Genomic DNA, 23,798 nt, shown 5'->3' with positions numbered 1-23,798 from the left:
AGAGAGGCAACGGTTTCGGCCTACAGGTGCGCTTTGTCAAGCCAGTGCACTGGGCTTGACAAAGCGCACCTGTAGCGCCAAACCGTTCTCCATCCTCCAATTTTTTTAAGTATGTTAAAGGGAAACTATTAGCAGGTTAGACAAATCTTTTGTGCACAGGGTGCCGAGGACGGAAACAGCACCAAGGATAAAAGTAACAGACATACCTTCATCCTCAGCACCCCATGCACAAAAGGGAGCAATCAGCAGCCTAGATTTGTCTAACCTGCTAATAGTTTCCCTTTAAACTCCCGCCCAGCCAATCATTGGCCACAGCAGTGACCCGCCTCAGCTATTGTTTGGATGGATGAGCATTACCCATGTGTGAGGATGGAGAACGGGAAAACTTTGGGTAGAGTAAAAGGCATTGGTGGAGAATAGGTGGCAGGTAAGCACAAGGGTTATTTACGGCCACTTTTCCCAGGACCTCTTTAGGTTATAAGGGGTGACTGACAACAACCTTGATGACAGTCCCACTGGCAGCTCTGGAGTAAAATGTATGATATCATTTAGGATTGTTACATGATAGATAATCCAATATGTTGATCAAAGATACTTAATATAGATAGAGCGTAAACCAAATGGTAATATTTTTAGATAAATCAAGCAGAATTATCAATGCAGCTCTGGAGTAAATGTTAGGACTTAAGTTAGAATTAGGGCAAGGTAAAAAAAAAATCTAGTATGTTGTCAAAGTTACTGTACATTGTAACTGGCACTCTTATGCTTTATTGAGTTTGTTATTTAGTTTAACTGTAACTAGAGAATGTTGATTTTAGATAAATTGAGCAGAATTGGGAATTCAGCAGTGGAGTAAAACATAAGCGTTAAAGGAGAAGTCCAACGAAATTAAAAAAGGCAGGAAGGGGGTGCGGGAAAATAATAAATAAAGTAAACTCCACAATCTTCATGCCCCGTAGTGCCACTCCCAGGTCCTGTTGACAGCCGCCGGTGTCCTGCAGCTCTTCCAGTTGCAACATCACGTCCCCAGCTGAGTGATAGCCCGCTCAGCCAGTCAGTGACAGGGGCGGGACACCACCCCAGTCACTGACTGACTGAGCATGCAGTCACTCAGCTGGGGATGTGACATTGCAGCTGGAAGAGCCGGGTAAGTTATGTACCCAGATTTCAGCCACAGATGACAGCTGGCTGCCATCAGTGGGACCCAGGAGTAGCTCAACAGTGGGACGGGGAGGGGTAAGTTTACTTTGTTTATTGTTTTCCTCCCCCGTCTGCCTTTTTTTTCAATTTCGCCGGCCTTCCTGTTTAATTTACGATTGGTACGCTATGAATAGTGCAATATATTATCATACATTTATCTGTGTAACTCTGTAGAGGGTGGTTTTATATCAGTAGAGCAGAATTGTGAATACAGCTCTGGAGTAAATTATAGAATTTAATTTCATCAGTACAAGATAAGTAATGCCGTATATTATCATGCACTTATTAATAAATCCATAGAGGTTGCCGCAGACCTGGGCACGTATCTGTCAGTCACCGTAATGTGTGTGTGAGTGGCGCAGTATGTAGCGGTGAGTGATCCATGGCCAGCGATAATAGAATTAGGGAGCAGAGCGCAGTGAAGTCTGAAGCCGATTACATTTCAAGCTGTGCCGTAAACTCTTCCTAATGTAGGTGAAATCCATGAGCAAATGTTACTTTTTTTTCCCCCCATTTAATTCTTTACGAACTGGGATGTATATTCTGCAGTGGAAAAACCAGGGCACGTTCCCTCCCATCTCAGCAGAACATATTCTCCGCGTCTGGCGTTCCAGGGAATTCATCCCCCTGTAAAACCGTTTTATAGTATCGCTGAAGGTTTTACAAACCACTAATTCTTGCTGTAATGACCATGCCTCATTTATTAAACCTTTACAAGCCATCACAATGCGCACATGTTGTCTCCTCTTCTCCTCTCCGCTTTCCTCCCCGAGACCTGTATAAATAGTTCTCGCAGTCGCCCTGTGCTTGCTGGCACTGGCTGCCGCATCCCCGAAACCACATGTCTCCGGAGGACTCATAAACCTATATGTATCAATGTTTAACAGCTGGATTAAGTAACTTCTCCATAAATACCGTATCTAGGCAAACTGTTTGTTTTTTCTTTTTTACCATCCATGACACGTATGGAGAAGAATTCTCTTTTTAAGGGAGGACGGTAACTTCAGTCCGGGATCTTTTCCTTCTCCGAGGACCTTGTAAACGTTGTGTGCGATAGCAGTCGGAGATGGACGGCTCTCAAGAGTATTAGGTTTCCCCTAATTGCTAATGTACAATTGCTTCTCAAACATGAACTTTTTTTCGGAATTAAGCTAATGCACGGTTTAAGTGCACGACCATTGTATATAAGAATCCGCTACATTCTGTAGAGAGGTGACTTCATTGTAGAGGACTGCTGTGCACAGTATAAGTGTGTAGCCCTTTAAGACTCCCCTGAAGTTACCATTTATTGTGGTTTCTGTCTCTAAACCATTAGGGTATGGGGGTCAAACGCATGTCAGTGGTTAATGTAAAATAATACAAAAAGTGTGTCCAGTCTGAGTGTTATTGTCTCTTGTTCCTCCTCCAGGGATATTACATGGGGCCGGACTCTCTCAGCTTCCCAAACAGCGCTATCCGCCCAGTGATCTGCTGACCCAGAATGCACCAAACAGCCATGTCAAATATGTCTGGTAAGGGTTATTCATAGTTATACTGCTTAAAGGGATCCTGTATTAGTCTTAGAGAAGCTGTTGCCTTATGGTATTAAACTCTTTATAAGTGCACACCATTGATGACCCAGTGTTACATAAAGCAACCTAGAGATGGCCGTACACATAGTATAGCTGTCAGCCAAACCCTCAATCAGCGGACAGTTCTCTCTCCCAATCCACCCACACACATGCACACTTGGCTCATCCAAGTGTCCATATGTTCTGAATGGAGTAGGGGGTAAGACAGTGTCAGACACCTCTGGAGACGGCCAACTTCCCAGAGGATAAAAGGATTGAGCAGCTCAAACCAATATTCCCCATATTTTTCTCCCCTGATATCTTCTGTCAGGAGGTCCCACACACATTATATGGTTAGCTGGTTCTGCTGTAATGTGCAGGTTTGTAAAGAGTACCTGTCATGCAGAGACAAAAATTGTGATCAGTCACGGTCCAAATGTTTAAAGAACGTGACCAATTCCTAAAACGCACCGAGCGCTCCTCTCCCTGCTCTCCATGTACTTGACAGAAATGTTCCCATAGATTTAGTTCTGCTCTGTCTTGGTTACGTGGCACAGAGAGCAGGGAGAAAAGTACTTAGCGCAAACGTTTTTTCTAAAGTGCCCATTTAAAGGAATTATCTAGGCATACAGAAACATGGCCACTTTCTTCCAGACACAGCACCACTAGTGTCCTCAGTTTTGGTGTGGGTTTTGCAGCTCGGTTCCATTGAAGAGAATGGAGCTGAATTACCACACACAACCTGATGACGGGGGTGGTGCAGTTTTTGCACGAAAGTAGCTGTGCTTTTACTAATCCTGGACATTGGATAACCTAAGGGTCCATTTACACGGAAAGATTATCTGACAGATTATCTGCCAAAGATTTGAAGCCAAAGCCAGGAATGGATTTGAAAAAAGGAGAAATCTCAGGCTTTCCTTTATGACCTGATCTCTGTTTATAGTCTGTTTTCAGCTTTGGCTTCAAATCTGTCAGATATTCTTCCCGTGTAAATTGACCCTAAGAATATGCCTTAAATGTTTGCTAGATGTGTGTCCCTCCTCTGTGCACCTTCTGATCCACCTTCAACCTCTGTTCCATTTTATAATCTTTACCTTGTTACAACTTTAGCTAAGTGTACTGTTCTTATTGTCCTTGGAAGTGTTATATAGTTGTTTAGGTATAAGACGTGAACACAATATAATGATGAGGCACCAGCTCTTTTGTATATATGAAATCACTAAAGAGCAAAGAAATTTCATCCAAATACATATCACCGCATAACCCCCAATGGCTGTGCTAAGATATAAGAACCACAGCTGATGCCCATTTCTTCTCTCCAGGAAAATGCTTCAGTCTTTGGGCAGACCTGAGCTGCACATGGCTCTGGACGTGGTGATTGTCAGCGGCTCAGGACAGGAATATGTCGGCTGCTTGCTGCTCACATCGGAGGTTCTCTTTGTGGTCAGCATCAGTGAGGACACCCAGCAACAAGCCTTCCCCGTCACCGAAATAGACTGTATGGAGGATCAGAGCTCGGAGAACTGTCTCTTGGTGCAGCTCAAGCAGCAGCCAGTCTCCAGTGAGCTGGAAGTAAGTGTCACAGTCACCACTGCTGCAGGCCCTCATGGGACTTAGTTTCAGTGGTGACAAGGTTAAATTGTACTTATTAATATATTCTTATTTCTTACCTTTACCTAATACGTGACTTACCTTGACTACACTTGACTTTTTCCTCTTGAGTGGCACAAACACAGTGTGGAGGGTTGTAAACAGGTCTGTCAGACCGCACTATATATACAGCACTGGATGGCCGTCAATCATTGATAAGAGGCAGAAGGACACGAGGATTACTGGACTCCTAAGCACAAGTTTTCTGTGTATTTTCTATGTTGCTTTTATGAAAATGCAGCAATATTTTGGACCTGTTATTGTATGACAACCATTAGGGGTTGTCCAGGATGCGTAGGAGCAGGAAATATTATAGCTATCTGGTAAATCCTCCACCAATGACATCACTGCGGCAGCTGACCACTGGCCTCGGTGGTGATGCTTCCATATACAGCACAAGACCACTGTAGGACTAGCAGGTACCACCAAAGTGGCGGTGCAATAGTAGTGGGGATTTACCAGGTAGTGGAAATCCAGGACCCTAACCGACCAGCAGAATGCTCTGCTTTTTTAAGTTATGGATGTGTGTGGTATTGCAGCCAGGTTAATGAGGTTGAGCTGCAGTACCATATACCATGCAAGTGTGGGTAGGGTGCTGTGTGTGACTAATTTTTTGGAGGGGTCCATCCATTCTGCTCATTGGTGTGGTGGAGGACAGTGTCCTGGCAAGTTGTTCTCCACCAATTAAGTATTGATGGGCTAAGATAAGGGTGCGTAAGGGTCCATTTACACAGAAAGATTATCTGACAGATAATCTGCCAAAGATTTGAAGCCAAAGGCAGGAATGGATTTTAAAAGAGGAAAAATCTCAGGCTTTCCTTTATGTCCTGATCTCTGTTTATGGTCCGTTTCTGGCTTTGGCTTCAAATCTCTGGCAGATAATCTTTCTGTGTAAATGGACCCTTAAACACAGATAGATTTATCTGACCAATTTTGGAAGCCAAAGCCAGGAATGGATTTGAGAAGAGGGGAAATCTCAGTCTTTCCTTTATGACCTGTTCTCTGTTTATAGTCTGTTCCTGGCTTTGGCTTCAAAAATCCGTCAGATAAATCTGTCTGTGTAAACGCACCATGTGTAGACCAAGTGTAGACTATCATATATATATAATGAAATCCCTTTAATTATTGTACTTGTAAAGACATCTGATCTTCTCCTATCTCTCACAGTGTGATGGGACCAGGGAGCGCCTCTCTGAACAGCAGTACAGCCGACTGGTGGACTATGTGGCAAAAAGTTCCCCTCACCTGATCCCTAGCCAGTCCTCCCTACACATCGCTGCCCAAGTAGTGGCCGCAGAACCCCCAGTGTCCAACATAAAGACCTATCAGTTCCTGGTTGAGGCGGCATTCGCCAGAGTGTTCATCAGTAAATTCAAGATGGTGAAGAACAAGGCTTTGCAAAGAGGATTTTACTGACTGGCTGTTACATCATTGTGCTGATCTCAACACTAAACTAGAGCTACAAGTACAGCACAAATACATTACCATGAGACCTGACAGAACTATTCAGCGGATAACAGCCCAACAATATGCATTATCTGTCCAACCTTCATTAGGAATAACATGCAGCCTCCTTAGTCCCTGTATGTTATACCTGCTGCTCTGTAAGTAACTGTGTCCTGCATTGTATATGGTTCTGGTCCCCTGTACCAGATTGATGTTAGATGGTAGATCCTGTGGGTAGATGTTTTTCTGGACCACTTTGAACAGTAAACATCTCAATCTGCTTACAGGGAATAATATCTTATGTTCACCTAGATAATCCATATCTTATCCTCTTACATGTCATATGTCTATCGGTGCCATCCATCTACTTGGGTCACCACCTATGTCCACTGTTTAGGGGCTATAATGCTGTACAGAGTACCTGACCTTCATCATATACAAAGCAACATTGATTCAATGACCCTTAATTTAAAGATTTTCTAATACTGAGCTATTGGATTTGCACTCACAGACAACATCAGTGTTTCCCAACCTGTTCCTCGCTAGTTGACAAAAACCACAACTCCCATCATTTTGTGACAGCCTTTGACTATCACGATATGAAGAACAGGTTGAAGAACACTGCTTTACATGCTGCTGAAAGATCCCTTATAGTGATAGCCCCGATGAGCCAGTCCACTGAACAACAGAAATAAGTGAAAGCCGAACATCTGACATTTTTAAGTTACCGTCAGTGACACCTTTGAGATTTAGGCAACTCAATCTGTTTAGATGTTCCAAAGCACTCGACTACCAAAGTTGGACTAAAAACTAATCTCTTGTGAGAAATGTGAGACACCTACAAAAATGTTTCTTTAATCCAATGTCATATTCCTCATCCAAGTACTCAAATATGATCCCAGCTTTCAATGTAAGGTTATGGAATAATGTAAATCATCTACTCACTTACCTACTGATGTATAATACAAACACAATACTGAAGAGTCATCATAAGCGAAGAATTGAGCCATTACCCCTCGTGACCAGGCCGCAGCTCTTATCTTTCAGAGACATTTAGGAAAATTACTGCAGCAACTTTACTGGTTATTATGCACCATTGCCCAACTTTGTTCTTGCATTAGATCGATAAATCCTCCCCATTGTATTTTATATGTCATAACTGAGAGTTTAGTTTTATGTAATTCTAAACATGTATCAGAGCTGGGTACCTGGGTTTTACATAGGACTGCTGACAAACACAACACAGTATCTTATCATAATGAGAGTGAAATGACACATTTAGCTCTGCTACAGCTATATGTACAAATATTTAAAAAAAAAAAAAAAAAAAAAAGTAATGTTTTGGGCTTTTATGAAGGTTGTAGGTTTTTAAGAATTTTATTTTATCACCAGTTTGTTATTTGTAATAAAAGCCGTGTCACTGAAGATGGAGGCAAAGGGTTTTTGTTTTTTAGTAAGTAGTTTGTCAGCTTCTGAGTTAATTCTGATATTGGTCTGGAAAGTAATTTTTCTAGGCATTCCATTGGCTCCAGTCACAAAAATATAACATCCTGTTTACAATAAAACAAAATCGCTTTTTCTACAATGAAAGTAAAGAAAATGTCTTTTGAGGAGAGAAGAGGGTGTATGGGTAGAGTGTGATACATTGTGCACCTTTTACTGGAGGGATACAGGGGTCCTCCCAACATATAACTTGTAAGTAAAGATGATAGAACAGCAGGAAATTTCGGGTTTGTTTGCACTCAAACCATTTTATTCAATATGGTTCGGGTTCGAATGAACCTAAAAAATCCCGCTGTTTGATCATCTCTACTTGTAAGGAAAATAATCTAAAAATCCTTATATTCAGGATAGACCAATTAGTGTTCTGACCCCAGGTGAGCTCCTTCCCCAGCGGACACACACCAAAGATGGTTGATGAAGGGGTTGTCTTGTCAGGATGATATCAGTCTAAATACCACAGTAAGGAGTTGTTTTTTTTTCAAGCTTTCACGATTGATAGTCTAGCTAACAAAGAGGCCATCAGTGGTAGATTTGAAGGGGTCCAACTCCCAGCCCTCATGCTGATCAGCTATTTAATTAGGGTTCATTCACACAGAAAGATTATCAGCCAAAGCCAGGAATGGATTTGAAAAGGAGAAATCTCAGGCTTTCCTTTATAACCTGATCTCAGTTTATAGTATGTTTCTGGTTTCAAATCTTTGGCAGATAATCTGTCTGTGTAAATGGACTCTTTATTCGGCGCATCATTTCATTGCCCCAGTTTCTGGTAACAGCAGTGCCTTGTTGATATGAATGGAACAATACTGCAGCACCCATAGCTGATCAGTGAGAACTGTCTGAAGTTATCCCCCTATGATCAAGTATTGATGAAATATCAATTTTAAAATCCCCAGAAAATTTCTTTCAGACATAGTAATATTATAGAAGGGCCCCAGCTTATTCTGATGGACCCTGTATTGCTAATTATATTTATCTCTAGAGCCATAAAAGCCCCCAACCTGTTCTCACAAGTCAAAACCCTCATAACTACTTATCATAGCCTCATATCTTTTCTTCTCCTCTATTGTCTACACACTCCATAGGGAGAATGTGAAAATTACTTCTAAATGGCACCTTTACATTAGGCAGGACCAACATATTGCACTTTATGTATCAGGATCTTGAATTTCAGGTAACTTTTCTCCCAGCGTCTTAGACTTTGGAAAGAGCAGCCACATCATGTATGATGCCAACCAACACCTTCTCTGCTAGGTCAGTGTTTAAGAGCACAGCTATAAAGAGATCTGTAAATAGACTTTTAGGATGGGAAATAAATCTTTATATGATTTAATAGAACTGAACCTTGATGTATATTACTAAATATTGTCTATATTTCAAGAATAAAGTGATACCTGGACAGTGTTTGTGCGTCTTTTACAGCTAATCAGAATCTCTCCTCCTAAGTGTATAGAATGAACCAGCTCCCAATCCTGCAGATCACTTGCTCAGTTTCAACCACTGTATATTTACCAGTGCAGTACTTTGTAGTCTTCACAAACAAGATACCAGTCTATATAACCACTGCATACACCCAATATACCTTCTGTTCCAGAGATCTACGGGAGGAGCTGGGAGGCTTCATAAAGATCTTTCCTTCAGCATTGCTGCACATTGACTTGGCAGCAGATGTCATGAGCTAACTTGGAGAGGTAATAAGTCTGTACATGCAGCCGAGCAGTATGACTTGTGAAGTTGGGCATCTGCAATCTGGGCCATCATCCACCCCTGACAAGTTATCAGCTAACATAGGGATGTATTCTAACTTACCATTAGGCACCAATACTTACACAAAAAAACATGAATGTCTATGCAGACAAATAGGAAATAGCCTAAAGTAGCATTTGGTCACCAGCCATGTACAGCAGATGTACATTATCTGCCCAAAGAAGTTAGTGTATTATTAGCATAGTATCACACAAAAAGGTGCTTAGAGAGTGGTGGGGCAATCCTGTGAAACGATTATCCCTTTTATCAGTATTTTGGAAGCACCCATTATATATATTTGCAGCTATGAAAAATATGTTTTGTCTATTTTAAGCATATGTATGTACCTGCAATGGTTTTGCACTTGAACTGGCTTTGACTAGAGAATTGTAATTACTAAAAGACACCAGAGGGCAGCACTGAGTTTCAGACATACCCATCTAACCTTGTGTTGGGGAAACAGACAAGATTGTAGGAAATATGCATATTATAAAAATTAATAAGACTTTAGGAACACAGAATGCTAATATTGCCAATAGAAGATAAATTTCCCCCATAGTATGTAATCTATCAAGGGCTTTGCGCCGAATTGTTAGATAAAAAATGGGTGAGAAATCAAATTCTTCACCTAAGTTCTATTTATGAACCAGTATTTGACAGGTGAATTTTTTAGATGTGACTTTTTAAATCTGCCCGTTTTGAGCATTCACCCAGAAGTTGGCATAATCCGGGATTAGCGCCCAGTTTATCATTTGCGACTTTTTAAAAAGTCGCACAAGCAGGTCTACGTCTGGTCAGTACCAGGTGAATATGCTTGTACAATTTTTGCAACTTTTTACTTCGATACATTCACTATGGCAGTGCTACATTTAAAAAAAAAAAATTGTCTTTGTAATCAGTATATTGAAACAAAATATACACCAATCCTCAGAAGAGTCACACACCTTAGTAAGTGTCCCCACATGTTTCAGGTTGGGGAGAACAAAGCCTTAGAGAATGGAGGATCTAGGCTAAACAAGTCTCTGCAACACTTTTCTATCAAATGTGCTTGAATAAAAGATTGGACTTACCATGCATAGTGTAATGACTTTATCCCTAATAGTGTGTTTACACAGGTAGATCTGACAGATTTGGAAGCCAAAACCAGGAATGGATTTGGAGAGGAGAAATCAGTCTTTCCTTTATGACCCGTTCCCTGTTTATGGTCTGTGCCTGGCTTCAAAAATCTGTCAGATAAATCTGCCTGTGTAAACGCAACATAGGTCTACACTCCATTAAAAGGAGAAGTCCGGCAATAAATTTTATTAAAGTATTATATTGCCCCCCCCCCCAAAAAGTTATACAAATCACAATATACACTTATTACAGGAAATGCTTATAAAGTGCTTTTTCCCTGCACTTACCACTGCATCAAGGCTTCACTTCCAGGATAACATGGTGATGTCACTTCCTGGATAACAAGGTGATGGCACTTCCTGGATAACAAGGTGATGGCACTTCCCGACTCCCAGAGCTGTGCGGTCTGTGGCTACTGGAGAGGATGATGACAGGGGGATGCTCAGTGTCCCCCGCCATAATCCTCTCCATCAGCCACAGCCCGCACAGCTCTGGGAGTCGGGGCGTGACATCACCATATTATCCAGGAAGTGACGCCTTGATGCACTAATTAAGTGCTTTTTCCCTGCATTGATGTGCATTTCCCGTAATAAGTGTATATTAGTGATTTGTATAACTTTTGGGGGACAATACAATACTTTAATAAAAATGTTCGGCGGACTTCTCCTTTAAGACCAGTCTGTTGAAGTGCTCAGTATGACAAGGACTCTTGCATCAGTGTAACACAAGGATGGTGAATGCTGTGACAGATCTACACATCACACAGGACCAGGTTTAAGTCGTATATTTAAGTACATTTACAGAGAATTGTAAAAACCAGTCCAGTGGCATTCATCTTCACTGGTCTCAGAATCGTGTTACATCAAGTATGTCCAGCACAGAATCCACACGGAGGGAGATCATTACCGGGCCTATGGACCTTCCTGAAAGAGAAGAGTCACAAGATAAGCATTATGGATGGAGAGATCTGGTTCTAGCAATATGAACATATATCAGCGAATGTGCCAACTATAATCCCATAAGGAACAGGCAGAACAGAACGTGCCGTTTTTTAGTAAAGTAACTCCCCCATGGAACAAATGCCAGTACTTCCTGGAGATTGCAGTAGACTTGAGCATGCCTGGCCCGCCTTAGTGGGTCATAACCAAGGACAACGGGTTATTAAAACAAAACAGGCACTTGGGGGATTAGTACATATCTTTCCCTTACACAGGACATTTGTAGAAATTTTTGTACATCTGCTTATCAGCCAGCTGCCTTTGTAACTCACTGCTACTCCTGCCCAGGGGCTGAGAAAATATAAAATTACTAACCGGTAATTTCTTTTCTTTGAGCCTATGACGGCACCCCTGGAGAGGACTACCTCCTCCCATTGGACAGGAAACAGGACCACTGGACCCTTAAAAGAAGCTCATCGCCCCACACACGCCAGTCTGTCAGCAAGAACCTAGGAGCGAAGGCTTAACAAACACACATGTAGAAAAAACCACAGGGCAACAAGTGTAACATGTGCTATGAAACTTAATTCTTAAGTGTTGAATTATAGAAGAAATATCTTCTTTCCCCTATAACTATATCTATATACATATATACATATGATCAATAAACTTAACTATGTCATGTCATCTATGGGTGGGTTTAGGCGGGGTGCCGTCATAGGCTCAAAGAAAAGAAATTACCGGTTAGTAATTTTATATTTTCTCTTCTCGCCCTATGACGGCACCCCTGGAGACTAGACTAGGAATACTCGCCTAGGGGGGGGACCACTGCTTGTAGGACTCTACGACCAAATCTAAGGTCCTCCGAAGGAGAGAGTTGTAACCTGTAGCGTCTAAAAAATGTATGCGGGGAACTCCAGGTCGCTGCTCTACATATGTCCTCTATTGAGACTGCCGCCCTCTCTGCCCACGAGGTAGATACAGATCTAGTAGAGTGTGCGGTTATGGAGTTAGGAAGTTCTCTACCACTGACTCTATAGCATTCCTTAATGGCTTGTTTAATCCACCTTGATATTGTTTGTGAGGTGGCAGCCCTGCCCTTATTCTTCCCTTGGAAAGTTATTAAAGTGACACTGTCACCCCCTTAGTGCATTCTGACATCTCTACACAGGTGTAAAGGGTAAATTTAGTGTTTTTCATATCTTATTTCATATCATACGTCATGGTGCTTGTTCAAGTAAAAAGTGTCCTTTTATCATCTGCAGATTGTATTAAGTGGGCGTGGCCTCGCGGCTCTAACGCCACATAACCCCGCCCACAAGGCACGGTTGGCCCCGCCCCCTTGACGCCCATTGGTTGTCCAACGTAAAGGGGGTGGAGTCTAGACCTTTCGGACAGCCTGTTCCAATGGCCGGCGAGGGGGCGGGGCCAATTGTGCCGTTGTGGGCGGGGTTATGTGGCGCTAGTGTCGCGAGGCCACGCCCACTTAATACAATCTGCAGATGATAAAAGGACACTTTTTACTTGAACAAGCACCATGACATATGATATGAAATAAGATATGAAAAACACTAAATTTACCCTTTACACCTGTGTAGAGATGTCAAAATGAACAAAGGGGGTGACAGTGTCACTTTAAGATGTTATTATCCAGTCCTTGGTGACCTCGAGATAGTGTATTATAGTGTATTATAGCTCGTCTAACATCTAAACAATGAAAAGATGCTTCTCTGTCATTAGATGTGTTTACGCAAAAAGATTGTAGTATAACCTCCTGTGATCTATGAAAATCCGATACAACTTTAGGAAGGAAGGCCGGGTCAGGGGAGAGAGTGATTCTATCGTCTCGGATAACCATGTAAGGCTGAGTAATGGAGAAGGCTCTGATTTCTCCCACCCTTCTAGCAGAAGTAATTGCCAAGAGAAAGGCCACTTTCCAAGAAAGGAACTTGATGTGGATTTCTGATATTGGTTCAAATGGGGTTGATGTTAATCCCGATAGAACCAAATTTAGATCCCATGGTGGAAGTCTGGTTTTTATGGAAGGGTAAAGTCTCATTGCCGCTTTAATAAAACGCTTGATCCAAGGGTGTTTTGCCAGTCTAACTTCATATAGGGCACTGAGGGCAGAGATTTGTACCTTAATAGTGCTGGGTCTAAGATGTTTATTGAGACCCTCTTGGAGAAAGTTCAAAATCAGAGGCATATTGGGTGGTTCTAGGACATTGACAGGGTGATCCACAAAACGGAGAAAGGTCTTCCATATTCTGAAATAAATCTCCGAAGTGACTCTCTTTCTGCTGGCAAGCAAAGTCGATATTACTTCCTCTGAGAGTCCCCGGTCTCTTAATAATTGCCTCTCAAAAGCCATGCCGTCAGATGGAGACTCTACTCCTGGATGGTATACTGGGCCCTGGTTCAGGAGATCTATTCGCTCCGGTAGAATCCAGGGATCCGCTAGTGACATTTTGCGTAGCCAGGTGAACCACACCCTCCTGGGCCAAAATGGTGCAATCAGTATAACCTGCGCCCTGTCCTGTCTGATCTTCCTGATGACTCGGGGCAGCAGTCATATCGGAGATAAGGCGTATAGAAGGCCTGTCTGCCATGATTGTGCTAGAGCGTCTAGAGCCAACGGCCTGTCCGACTGGCATAGGGAATAGAAGGCTCGGATCTTCCCCATAGCTGGCATATTTGATGGAATACCTCCTGATTTAATTCCCACTCCCCTTGATGAAGTTGGTGTCGGCTTAGGAAGTCTGCTGTGCAATTGTCCACTCCCCTGAGATGCAGGGCTGACAGGGAGAGAAGGTGGAGCTCCGCTAGCTTGAAAATAAAGTGAGAGAGTCTCATCAGTTCTACTGACCTGGTGCCCCCCTGGTGGTTTAAGTATGCCACAGCCGTGGCATTGTCCGTGAGGATTCTTACATTTCTTCCCTGAATTACAGGAAGGGACTGTGTTAACGCCAGAAATATTGCCCTTAGCTCTCTGATGTTCTGAGAGTCCTGGGAATGCTCTGGGTTCCATCTCCCCTGGAGCACCAGGGAGTCTGAGTGGGCCCCCCATCCGTACGGACTTGTGTCTGTTGTTATCGTTAGGGGGTCTTGAATGTTCCATGGCAGCCAATTGTTTAAGTTGTCCTTCTCTATCCACCAGGCTAGGGACCTGATAGTCTGTGGAGACAAAACAAATAAATCGTCTAGATTGTCCCTTTGTCTGCTCCAGACCTCTAATATCTGAGATTGTAATGTTCTCGAATGGTATTGACCCCACTGAACTGCTGGTATGCAGGAGGTGAGAAGGCCTAGTACAGACATAGCTCCTCTGATCGTAACCTCGGGGTGATCTATAAGCTCTTGGACCTTCTGGATGACTAAAGTTATTTTGTTCTCGGGCAAAAAGGATCGTTGGGATACTGAATCTAGGCAGATCCCCAAAAACTTGCACCGTTGAGATGGGGTCTTATTAAGACTTTTCTTCGTTTATCTCCCACCCAAGCCTGGAGAACACCTCCTCTATTACTTCAATATCTGATGTTACAGATGGAATAGAATCATCAACTATCAGAAAGTCATCAAGGTATGGGATTATGACAATGTCCCTTTCTCTGATGTGGGCCATAACTTCCGCCATGACCTTGGTAAAAACCCTTGGGGCCTGTGAAATACCAAAGGGCATGGCCGTATACTGGTAGTGAAGCACTGATCCCATCACATTCACAGCTACTCGGAGGAATCTCTGGTGATCCGGATGAATGGGTATATGGTAATATGCGTCTCTCAGATCTATTGTAGCCATGAAACAATTATGAGATAAGTTTAGAATGGCAGAAGAAATGGACTCCATTCTAAACTTCTCATAAGAGAGAACCTTATTTAGGGGCTTAAGGTTAATTATGGTTCGAAAGGAACCACTGGGCTTCTTAACCAAAAAAAGGGTAGAATAAAAGCCCCTGCCCTTCTGTTCCTCCGGAACAGGGACTAATACTCTCTTGTCTACCAGTGATCTGACCTCAGATACCATTGCTGCCTGCTTCTCTGGATTAGAGGAAAGGTTAGTAATAATGAAACTTTCTCCTGGGGAGGACAAAAAGGAAATCTTAAGCCCATCTTTTATTATGTTGCAAACAAAATCACTGTTCGAAATCTTACACCATTCTGAACAGAAAGAACTTAAATCGCCCTCCCACAGGAATATGGCGTCATTGTGACGGTTTCTTAGAAGTGTCACCACCTGAGAACATGAGACCTCTACCTTTTTTAGGGGGTCTCCAATCCTTTCTTCCAACTTGGGCACCTCCTCTACCTCTTCTGCCTCTACCTCTAGAAGGCCTGGAAGTCTGAGTAGAGACCAGAGGAAAGCCCTTTTTCTTGTCAGAGGCTTTCTCCAACACCTTCTCTAGGGCCGACCCAAACAGAAGATCCCCTTCACAAGGAACCGCACAGAGCTTGGCTCTGGAAGTTACATCTCCCTTCCAATCTCTAAGCCACAGAGTCCTTCGTGCTGAGTTGGAAAGGGCTGCCGATCTGGCAGATAGCTTTAATGCATCTGCAGATGCCTCCGCCATGAAGGATAAGGATCCTTCAATAATTGGAAAACTGGCCAGTAACTGCTCCTTACTAGCCCCAGATATGATCTGCTCCTTTAGCTGTGCTACCCAGATATCCGTAGCTCTAGCCACTGAGGTTGTTGCAATAAGAGGCTTAAACGTGGCTGTGGTGGCCTCCCAGTTCTTTCTTAAATAGACCTCAGCCCTCTTATCCATAGGGTCCTTCATAGATGCAGAGTCCTCAAATGGTAAGGCGTCTTTACGGGTTAACTTTGCTACTGGAGGATCAATCTTAGGTGCAGTCTCCCAAGTTACTGACTCTTCAGTGCTAAAGGGATATTTCCTCTTGTAAGCCCGGGGAACAAAGAATTTCCTATCCGGACGGGACCATTCATTGGAGATCAGAGTTTTTATACTCTGGTGAATGGGAAAAACCGGACGTTGTTTAGGAGCTAAGCCTTCAAACATGATGTCCTGTATGGTTCTAGGCTGTGGGTTATCCTCTATGGCCATAGTTTGTCTAACCGCTTTAACAATACTGTCCACCATCTCAATTGGCATGAGCTTCTTAGCCGTCTCTACCACCTGGGTCTCGGTATTAAGAAGTTCTCCGGGCTCTTCCAGACCCGACAACTGTTCATCTCCCTCCTCATCCTCCTCCTCATATTGAGAGGGCGGGGCTTCACCACTCGGACCCGGCACCTCAACTGGGGCCTCATCCACAGGGATAATAACCTCAGGTGGGGCCAGAGCGGAAGTGGAAGGGAGAGAGGCCTGGGAAGAAACAGAACTCTTCTAAGGATGGATGAGTAAGCAGTCTATATAAGAGACATAAAAAAGTACACGTACCCGAATCTGTCTCTTAATAAGCCCCTTCATGCTTCTCAAAAATGCTGGCCCCTGATCATCCAGGACCCTGTTCATGCATCCGCCACATAATGCCTTAGTATAAGCACTACTTAGCCGCTTCTTACAGATAGGGCACTCTCTAGGTTTAGTTTTAGCTCTCCTAGCCTCCTCCTATTACAAACAAAACAATATCAATCAATACCAGCATAAAAGTGAAGCACTATATGGGGGGGAACCCCTCTTACCCAACCATACCACAGCAGCCGCAGGTTGAGGGTTCTCAGATGTCTCAGCGCCCTGGGATTCCATAGTAATCGCTAACGATAGCCACCAGGATCCACCGCAGAAATACCGTCTGGAAAGGTACTCCAGTATACCAGATCTCTGGAATACAGTGAGCCCAAGCCCAGCCTCCATTTTATATCTGGCGCCAAAAATGAAAGCTGGCTGGCCCCGCCCCCCCCCCCAGCCGCGGCACTGATGCGGCTCACCCTCCCGTGCAGGGGGATTTTCTCCCCCCCCCCCCCTAACAGGCCGCAGCCCGGATGCCGTAGTCAAGGCCCACGGGTAATCCCAACTCACAGGGATCCCGGGCTGACGTCATCCGGCCGCGACTCGGACAGCGCGTGACGTCAGCGCGTCCGCGCACACGCCAGCCGGCTACGTGGGCCGACCGGCCGCGCGCCGCGCACACGCCATCCACACTGCCGGAAAACAGCCGGAGAACACCACCCGGCCCTGGAGGCGCAAGGGGAGCACGGGGATCCTCTTCCGGAGGTGCGGGGGGCTCTAAGGCACAGACTCGGCTGTGGCTCCAGTAGCGGAGTCTTGTACAGCCAGGGATGTCGGCATGCAGGTACTTAGCCGGGTGCCCCAGTCTTTCTAAAAAAGAAAAAAAAAGTCCAACATGCAGGTGGAGACCCACCTGCCCGTCCTGCTCCCATGGGACAGGAAACAAGATACTGGCGTGTGTGGGGCGATGAGCTTCTTTTAAGGGTCCAGTGGTCCTGTTTCCTGTCCAATGGGAGGAGGTAGTCCTCTCCAGGGGTGCCGTCATAGGGCGAGAAGAGAAATATCCCATTTCTACACACTCCAATGGAGCTCAAAACTTCCCAATGCATTTTGACCAGAAATCTAGCATATATTTGTTAGTCTAGAACAGGGATGGGAACCTTCGGCCTTGCAGCTGCTGCAAAACTACAATTCCCATCAGGTCTGAACAGCCAGAGCAGAACTTTCCCTGTCCAGGCATGATGGGATGAAAACACAAACTGTGCAAGTCTTTCCATTTTTACTGTCAGTTCACAGAAACACTATGGGGGAGATTTATCAAACTGGTGTAAAGTAAAATTGGCTCAGTTGCTCCTACACCAGTTGGATAAATCTCTCCCTGTGTGTGAACATGGCCACAAAAGGATCGTCATGCCAAACACAGAACAGGTTATTGGACACTACAGAGAATTATTTTGTCCATTGTATAGATAAATTAACTCTGGCTTTAGGATTCTTCTTGGTGAACATTTGCTTTTAGACTCACCTGACATTTGGTCTCATTTTGGACTCACGCCCTGGAAGACTCCAGCGTCCCTCATTGCCTCAAACTCCTTCACTGCATCGTAGTTCTTGTAGAAGTTGGCATATGCCCTCTTCCTTGGTTCAGCTACACCAAACTAGATCAATGGGATCAGAGAATCCGTATGTTAAGTGACAGATAAGCAACAATCTCAGCCTACTGTAGCTTCACTACTAGAGATGAGCAAATTTACATTACAAACTAAGCGAAGGGCTTTGTTTGCTCAACAGTCTGCTTATGGGCCGCCTACCTTTAATCTCTCTCCCGCTCCACCCTGGGTGCCTGGAAAAGCTGGATCCAGTTCTAACTAGGACTGGATCCAGCTTTTCCTGGCACCCAGAGATCCCCTTGCTTAGTTTGTAATGTAAATGTGCTCATCTCTATTCACTACCCCAATGCAGTACACACAATGAAAGTATGACATGTAAGCACAGTAAGACCTAAACACGTCTATTGCTGCTGTAATACAGGTCTGTATAACCTAGTGCAGGGATGTCAAACTCAGGCCCTCCAGCTGTTGCAAAACTACAAGTCCCATCATGTCTGGTCCGGGCATGATGGGAATTGTAGTTTATAAACAGCTGGAGGGCTCGAATTTGACCTTTGTGACCGAGAGGTTGTATGGCGCTGTAACATAGCTCAGTGGATAAGGACCACCACAGAAGGATTAGGCACACAGAGCCCTTTACACTGTATTTAGTATATTTCTGCATAGTCCCTGCTATGCGTCTTACCTTGTACAGGGCAACGACACTTAACGAAAAGACAAAGGACCCAATGATGTGGAATCGCAGACGTTTGGCCAGGAGGCCCCTCATCTGAGGCTTTGACAGAAGAGCTTGTGACATGGTGACGTTCTATTATCTACAGACAGAACACAATGCAAAAAGACTTAAGAGTAAGGAAGTAACCTGCTCTGCAGGAAGTGGTGTATTCTCTCCAGTCTGCTCTCTGCTGCCACCTCTGTCCACGTCAGGAACTGTCCAGAGCACCAGAGGTTTTCTATGGGGATTTTCTACTGCTCTGAACAGTTCCTGACACGGACAGAGGGTTCTCTGCTGCCACCTGTGTCAGACTGGAAAGAATAGACCATTTCCTGCAGGACATACAGCTGCTGATAAGTACTAGAAGACTGGAGATTTTTAAATAGAGCTAAATTACAAATCTAATGCTGCGTTTACACGAATCGATTATAGTTTGAATTTTCGCACAAACGATCGCATTTGGGCGATAATCGTACCGTGTAAACACAGCAAACGACGAGCGAGAAATCGTTTATTTTGATCTTCCAACATGTTCAACAAGTCGTCATTCGCTGAAAGTTTGCAGATCGCTTTGTGTAAACAGTCTTTCACCGGTTCACCCTATGTAAAAGATGGGGTTAAGTGATCTTAAAAACGATCACAACAACAATTTCTTACGAATTTTCTAACGATTTATTAGTCTAAACGCTGATAGTTATAAAAACCAAATCTTTGCTTCAAAATCGTTAAGCCATCGATTGGGCGACTTATCGCTCTGTGTAAATGCAGCATAACTTTCTGAAACCACCTTTATACTGAGGAACAGGGACGAAATTATGTCTATGCAAGATTTTATTTGAGTTTCTCTTTTTAATCTATATAATAAAAGTCTGTCCTCTAGAGACTTCCAAACACCTGAACTATTCGACCCCAAATTTGGCACACAGATGCACAGGAGAGGAGGGGGATGGGGAAGGCTCCAGCACACACAGGTGATATAATATGAGCTGCTATTGCTGCGTTTACACGGAACGATCATGCACATTCACACGATAACGATCAAATTCGAACGATAGTCGTACGTGTACGTGAACGATCAAACAACGAACGAGAAATCGTTCATTTTGATCTGTCAACAAGTTCTCAAATAGTCATTGATCGGCTGATTCAGCACAGAAATTCAGCTGCTTTTGCTCTGTGTGAACGAGCCCTAACAGAGAGGGGTGACAACCTGCAGCTGATCTCACTGACTTCAGTGGCATCACCAGGACCCACTAAGCTAAACCCAGATCAGTGCCGCCTTACAACCACTCAAGATTTTGATGTTACATTTGTAAGGTGTGTTGTACTTTGCTTGTAAGACACCGCTACATCTTCAGGATCGAACATGAACGTCAATTTGACAAAATGTCGACAAAGAAAATTTGCTTATTTGGCAGGAAATCTCATACGGCCACAAAGAAAACTGCATGACGAGCTGCAGAGACTCCTCAGCAAACTGCTGCCACGGCTGCTGCAACACCTCAGGAAACTCAGGTCCGTCGGTAAAACGATACACTTTAAAAATGTAAAATCAAAGTCTCAGAGTGGCTGTAAGTTGGTGCTGATCTTGGTTTAACTTGGTGGGTCCAAAAGCTGCTGAAATCAGTAAGACCAGCTGGAGGTTGTAATGGGCATAAGGTACAATTTACACAGTGCAGAACTGTCGGGGTATATAGGGCTCCTGCCAATTCCCCCCCCCCCCCCAAAAAAAAAATTAGGGCATAGATTGGCCTCCTGGGCACCTTGGAACAAATCTACCAAACTGACTTTATACCCTGGCAGTACGGGGTACATTTTCTAGTAAAATATATTTCTATCATTCTGTTTTCACATTCTCATTACAGGGTTCTGCGTGCAGAATGAGAAGCAGAAGGGTCTAAAGACATTCTGGGTGCATTGTGTATGATCAATGGGGGAAAAAATTACATACACACCTATATAATGTATGGTGGGAATATAAGGGGCTGTAGCTTACATTCCCCCAACCCTGATGCAATAATCCTAGTACAACCACTGCCAAGTCTCTTTGCTGCTGATAACCTCCAACATTACATTAGAAGTTTTTTCTTTTTTTATATATCTCCTATAGTAACAGCCAGAAGTAGTGTGTATAACACCAGTGCCCCCTGTGACCTCAATGACATTACACAGGTCACGTCCTACATGTACAGGCTCTGTACCCTTCACCATTAGGCAGCGTTCACACCACAGTTGTGCCTTCCAGGGCATCTCACCTGACCATCCTGTCACAATGGGATACTGAAGGGTTTGCAGGCACCATAGACTAATGGCTGGAACTTTCAGCTAGTGACTACAGTGTCCTTCTCCGAGTGTATACATGCCTACATCTCAGCACACCACACTATTGAGCTCTAGGTAACGTGTATACGAGCGGGAAATTACCACAGCATAATCCATAGCTGACAACTATCCAGCCATTAGGGCCAATTCACACAGAGCAAGAGCAAAAATTCTGAGGCAGAACTCCGCCTGCCTCAGTCTCAAACTGTGTCTATGGGAGGGCTCCGCTCAAAGAAATAAAATGTCCTCCCATAGACACACTGAGACGGAGGCAGGCGAATTCTGTGGTGGAGAGTTCCACCGCTTTTGCTCCGTGTGAACTGGCACTTAAAGGGGTTATCCATAACTATTAAAAACATGGCCACTCTTGTCTCCAGTTCAGGTGTGGTTTGCAATTAAGCTCCATTTACTTTAATGGAATGGAGTGTCAAAACCTGCACCCAATCTGGAGACAAAAGTGGTCATGTTGTTGTAGTGCTGGATAATCCCTTTAAAATCTAGGGGGCCCAGAGCAACCAATCACAGCTCAGTTTTCATTTTACCAGAACTAGGGATGGGCACAAATTTTTTGGACGATTCTCGATTTTCTGCTAAACAAACATTTTTCTCTTTGCAGCGTTAGATACTATTCTAATGTTTGCGACAACTGTATTACTTCCCGCTGTACCCCCTGGTCCCCCATGTAGTAGACAAGCCCCTCTGTGCCCCATATAGGTAGCTTTGCCAAATATGTGTCTACATATAGTGTAGGAGATGTTCTTTGTGCCTCCATCTAGGTAGGGTGTAGTAGTGGAGGTAGTGGATAAGGGGTGTAGTAGTAGTAGTACAGGAACAGATGAGGGGTGTACAGGTATAGATGAGGGGTGTAGTAGTACAGGAACAGATGAGGGGTGTAGTAGTAGTAGTACAGGTACAGATAAGGGGTGTACAGGTATAGATGAGGGGTGTAGTAGTACAGGTATAGATGAGGGGTGTAGTATTAGTAGTACAGGAACAGATGAGAGGCAGGGACATAGCTAGAAGCATGGGGCCCCATGAAACCTTGAAACCTTTGTGGCTGGGGCAGAGGAGGGGGGGGGCATGGGGCATACGGCAGACTGGGGCAGGAGGGCACATGCCTGGTATACCCTCCTCCCCCTCTGCACACACATGGAGGTGTATACTCCCAGTCGCTGACCCCCCCACCCATAGCGGGACAAATATCCCCTCCTGGCCGCACATGGAGGTCCCCAGTGTTTGAGGAGGCCGCAGGGACTGAATGATGGGGTGATAGTGTCACTGCGGTTACTGGAGCTGTACAGCGGGATCGGGGGCACAATGCAGAACCCTGATACCTGTACAGCTCCAGCACCCACACTATCCCCCCATCCTTCAGTCCCTGCGGCCTCCTCCAGACACCAAGGACCTCCATGTGCAGCCAGGAGGGAGCGCGTGTATTCAGCCCGCTGTGGGGGGGGGTCAGAGGCGGGGAGAGGACGCTGCTGGGCGTCCTAGATACTTCACCATATAAAACTATATACAGCTTATAAAGTCCCATCACCATGTGAGGGAGGGAGGACGGGACCGGGTGGTGCTGAGCTGTATGTGCTCCGCTCCGTCCCCACCTGACACCATCAGAGCCACGTCAGAGTGAGACACAGTAATACCAACATACTCACCATTTCCCGACCACCACTCATAGCTGACAGCAGTGGTCGGGATCCTAGGCAACCGCTGTCAACATGACAGCGAGACAAAGGGGTCAAACTTCAAAAGAAAGCAATTCTGTTAATATAAAGCATTGTTTCCCATCACCGCATGGGTTTAGCTGATGGAAAACCCCTTTAAGAGTCCTTGAAGGGCCCATCTATGGACACATCTCCATGGTAACAGCGCCCAGCCATATATATAGGTCGCACACAGTGTATGGCTGACAGCAGGGAGCAGCAGCCGGTCTCACATGCACCAGGGGGCGCAGCACGGAGGCGGCTCGGGCCCCTATGACCTTGGCTGTCCCCCCACTCCCGCTACACAGCCCCGGATACAGGGAGGCCCGAGCCCCGGACACAGCCCCCTCCAACCAGCTCGGAGACCCCGCAGACCTGCGATAATCCCGGGAGCCGCCTCAGTGTTCCCCCGCTCCCGCCCGGCGGTCACTGACATCCAGCCGAGGCCCCGCTCCTCGCCCCGGACACTCACCTCCGCAGCGGGCGCTGTGTCCTTCCCGAATGAGACGAGACCGGGCGGAAATAGGACCAGATAGCCCCGCCTCTTCCGCTGCGACAAGTGCCGAGGAGGGACAAACCTGCTGTCAATGCGTTGTCCGTCTACGGGCCTGTCCTCATGTGTATAGGAAGATCATAGGACGCGGAGATACTTAGCAATCCTGTGTCCTATACAGAGAAGAGTCAGTGTCAGGATACTACACTCCCATCACAGCTCATAAACCTGTATATATGGGTCATGATGGGAGTTGTAGTGCCCGAGAGTATGGCCGGCTCAAGCAAGTTAGAGATGCATATTGTGTCTGTTATCCTATGGATAAAGCAACCCCGACCTGTGGCTCCCTAGCTGATACAAAACTACAATTCCCAGCATGCCTGTACAGCTGCTGG

The 23,798-nt window shown here is 44.8% G+C and overlaps 3 protein-coding genes across 6 annotated transcripts in view; 1 reads left to right on the top strand and 2 right to left on the bottom strand.

Annotated features, from left to right (window-relative positions):
* The window catches only part of VPS13B (vacuolar protein sorting 13 homolog B), a 729,531-nt gene extending 720,784 nt beyond the window's left edge, over positions 1–8,747 (top strand). For all 4 annotated transcript variants that reach the window (XM_069957347.1, XM_069957346.1, XM_069957349.1 and 1 more), the window contains exons 60-62: positions 2,609–2,711; positions 4,073–4,322; positions 5,568–8,747. In XM_069957347.1, coding sequence (XP_069813448.1) covers positions 2,609–2,711; positions 4,073–4,322; positions 5,568–5,816 — 602 coding nt within the window. In that variant the 3' untranslated portion in view covers positions 5,817–8,747. The remainder of the gene's footprint in view (positions 1–2,608; positions 2,712–4,072; positions 4,323–5,567) is intronic.
* Positions 8,748–10,977: 2,230 nt separating this feature from the next.
* Positions 10,978–23,485, bottom strand: COX6C (cytochrome c oxidase subunit 6C). The gene is made up of 4 exons (XM_069959883.1): positions 23,383–23,485; positions 18,853–18,982; positions 18,083–18,215; positions 10,978–11,131 (listed from the first exon to the last, which is right to left on the bottom strand). The coding sequence occupies exons 2-3, from the start codon at positions 18,964–18,966 to the stop codon at positions 18,096–18,098; spliced, it is 234 nt and encodes a 77-aa protein (XP_069815984.1). The 5' UTR covers positions 18,967–18,982; positions 23,383–23,485; the 3' UTR covers positions 10,978–11,131; positions 18,083–18,095.
* LOC138784356 (lamina-associated polypeptide 2, isoforms alpha/zeta-like) lies at positions 12,732–16,977 on the bottom strand. Its single transcript, XM_069959882.1, has 2 exons — positions 16,546–16,977; positions 12,732–16,470 (listed from the first exon to the last, which is right to left on the bottom strand). The coding sequence occupies exons 1-2, from the start codon at positions 16,618–16,620 to the stop codon at positions 15,349–15,351; spliced, it is 1,197 nt and encodes a 398-aa protein (XP_069815983.1). The 5' UTR covers positions 16,621–16,977; the 3' UTR covers positions 12,732–15,348.
* Positions 23,486–23,798: the final 313 nt, after the last annotated feature.

This window comes from Dendropsophus ebraccatus, chromosome 2, assembly GCF_027789765.1.
Source record: "Dendropsophus ebraccatus isolate aDenEbr1 chromosome 2, aDenEbr1.pat, whole genome shotgun sequence".
Classification (NCBI taxonomy): domain Eukaryota; kingdom Metazoa; phylum Chordata; class Amphibia; order Anura; family Hylidae; genus Dendropsophus; species Dendropsophus ebraccatus.
The sequence above is the reverse complement of the archived record's forward strand: the minus strand, read 5'-3'. Positions and strand labels throughout refer to the sequence as shown.

What these genes read in the sequence shown, in the direction of transcription:
- LOC138784356 (XM_069959882.1), bottom strand. Translation starts at nt 16,620, where the DNA reads ATGAACAGGGTCCTGGATGATCAGGGGCCAGCATTTTTGAGAAGCATG. An exon ending in TTATTAAGAGACAGATTCGG is followed by an intron (nt 16,471 to 16,545) that starts GTACGTGTACTT and finishes GTTTCTTCCCAG; the next exon opens with GCCTCTCTCCCTTCCACTTC.
- COX6C (XM_069959883.1), bottom strand. Translation starts at nt 18,966, where the DNA reads ATGTCACAAGCTCTTCTGTCAAAGCCTCAGATGAGGGGCCTCCTGGCC. An exon ending in GTGTCGTTGCCCTGTACAAG is followed by an intron (nt 18,216 to 18,852) that starts GTAAGACGCATA and finishes CCATTGATCTAG; the next exon opens with TTTGGTGTAGCTGAACCAAG.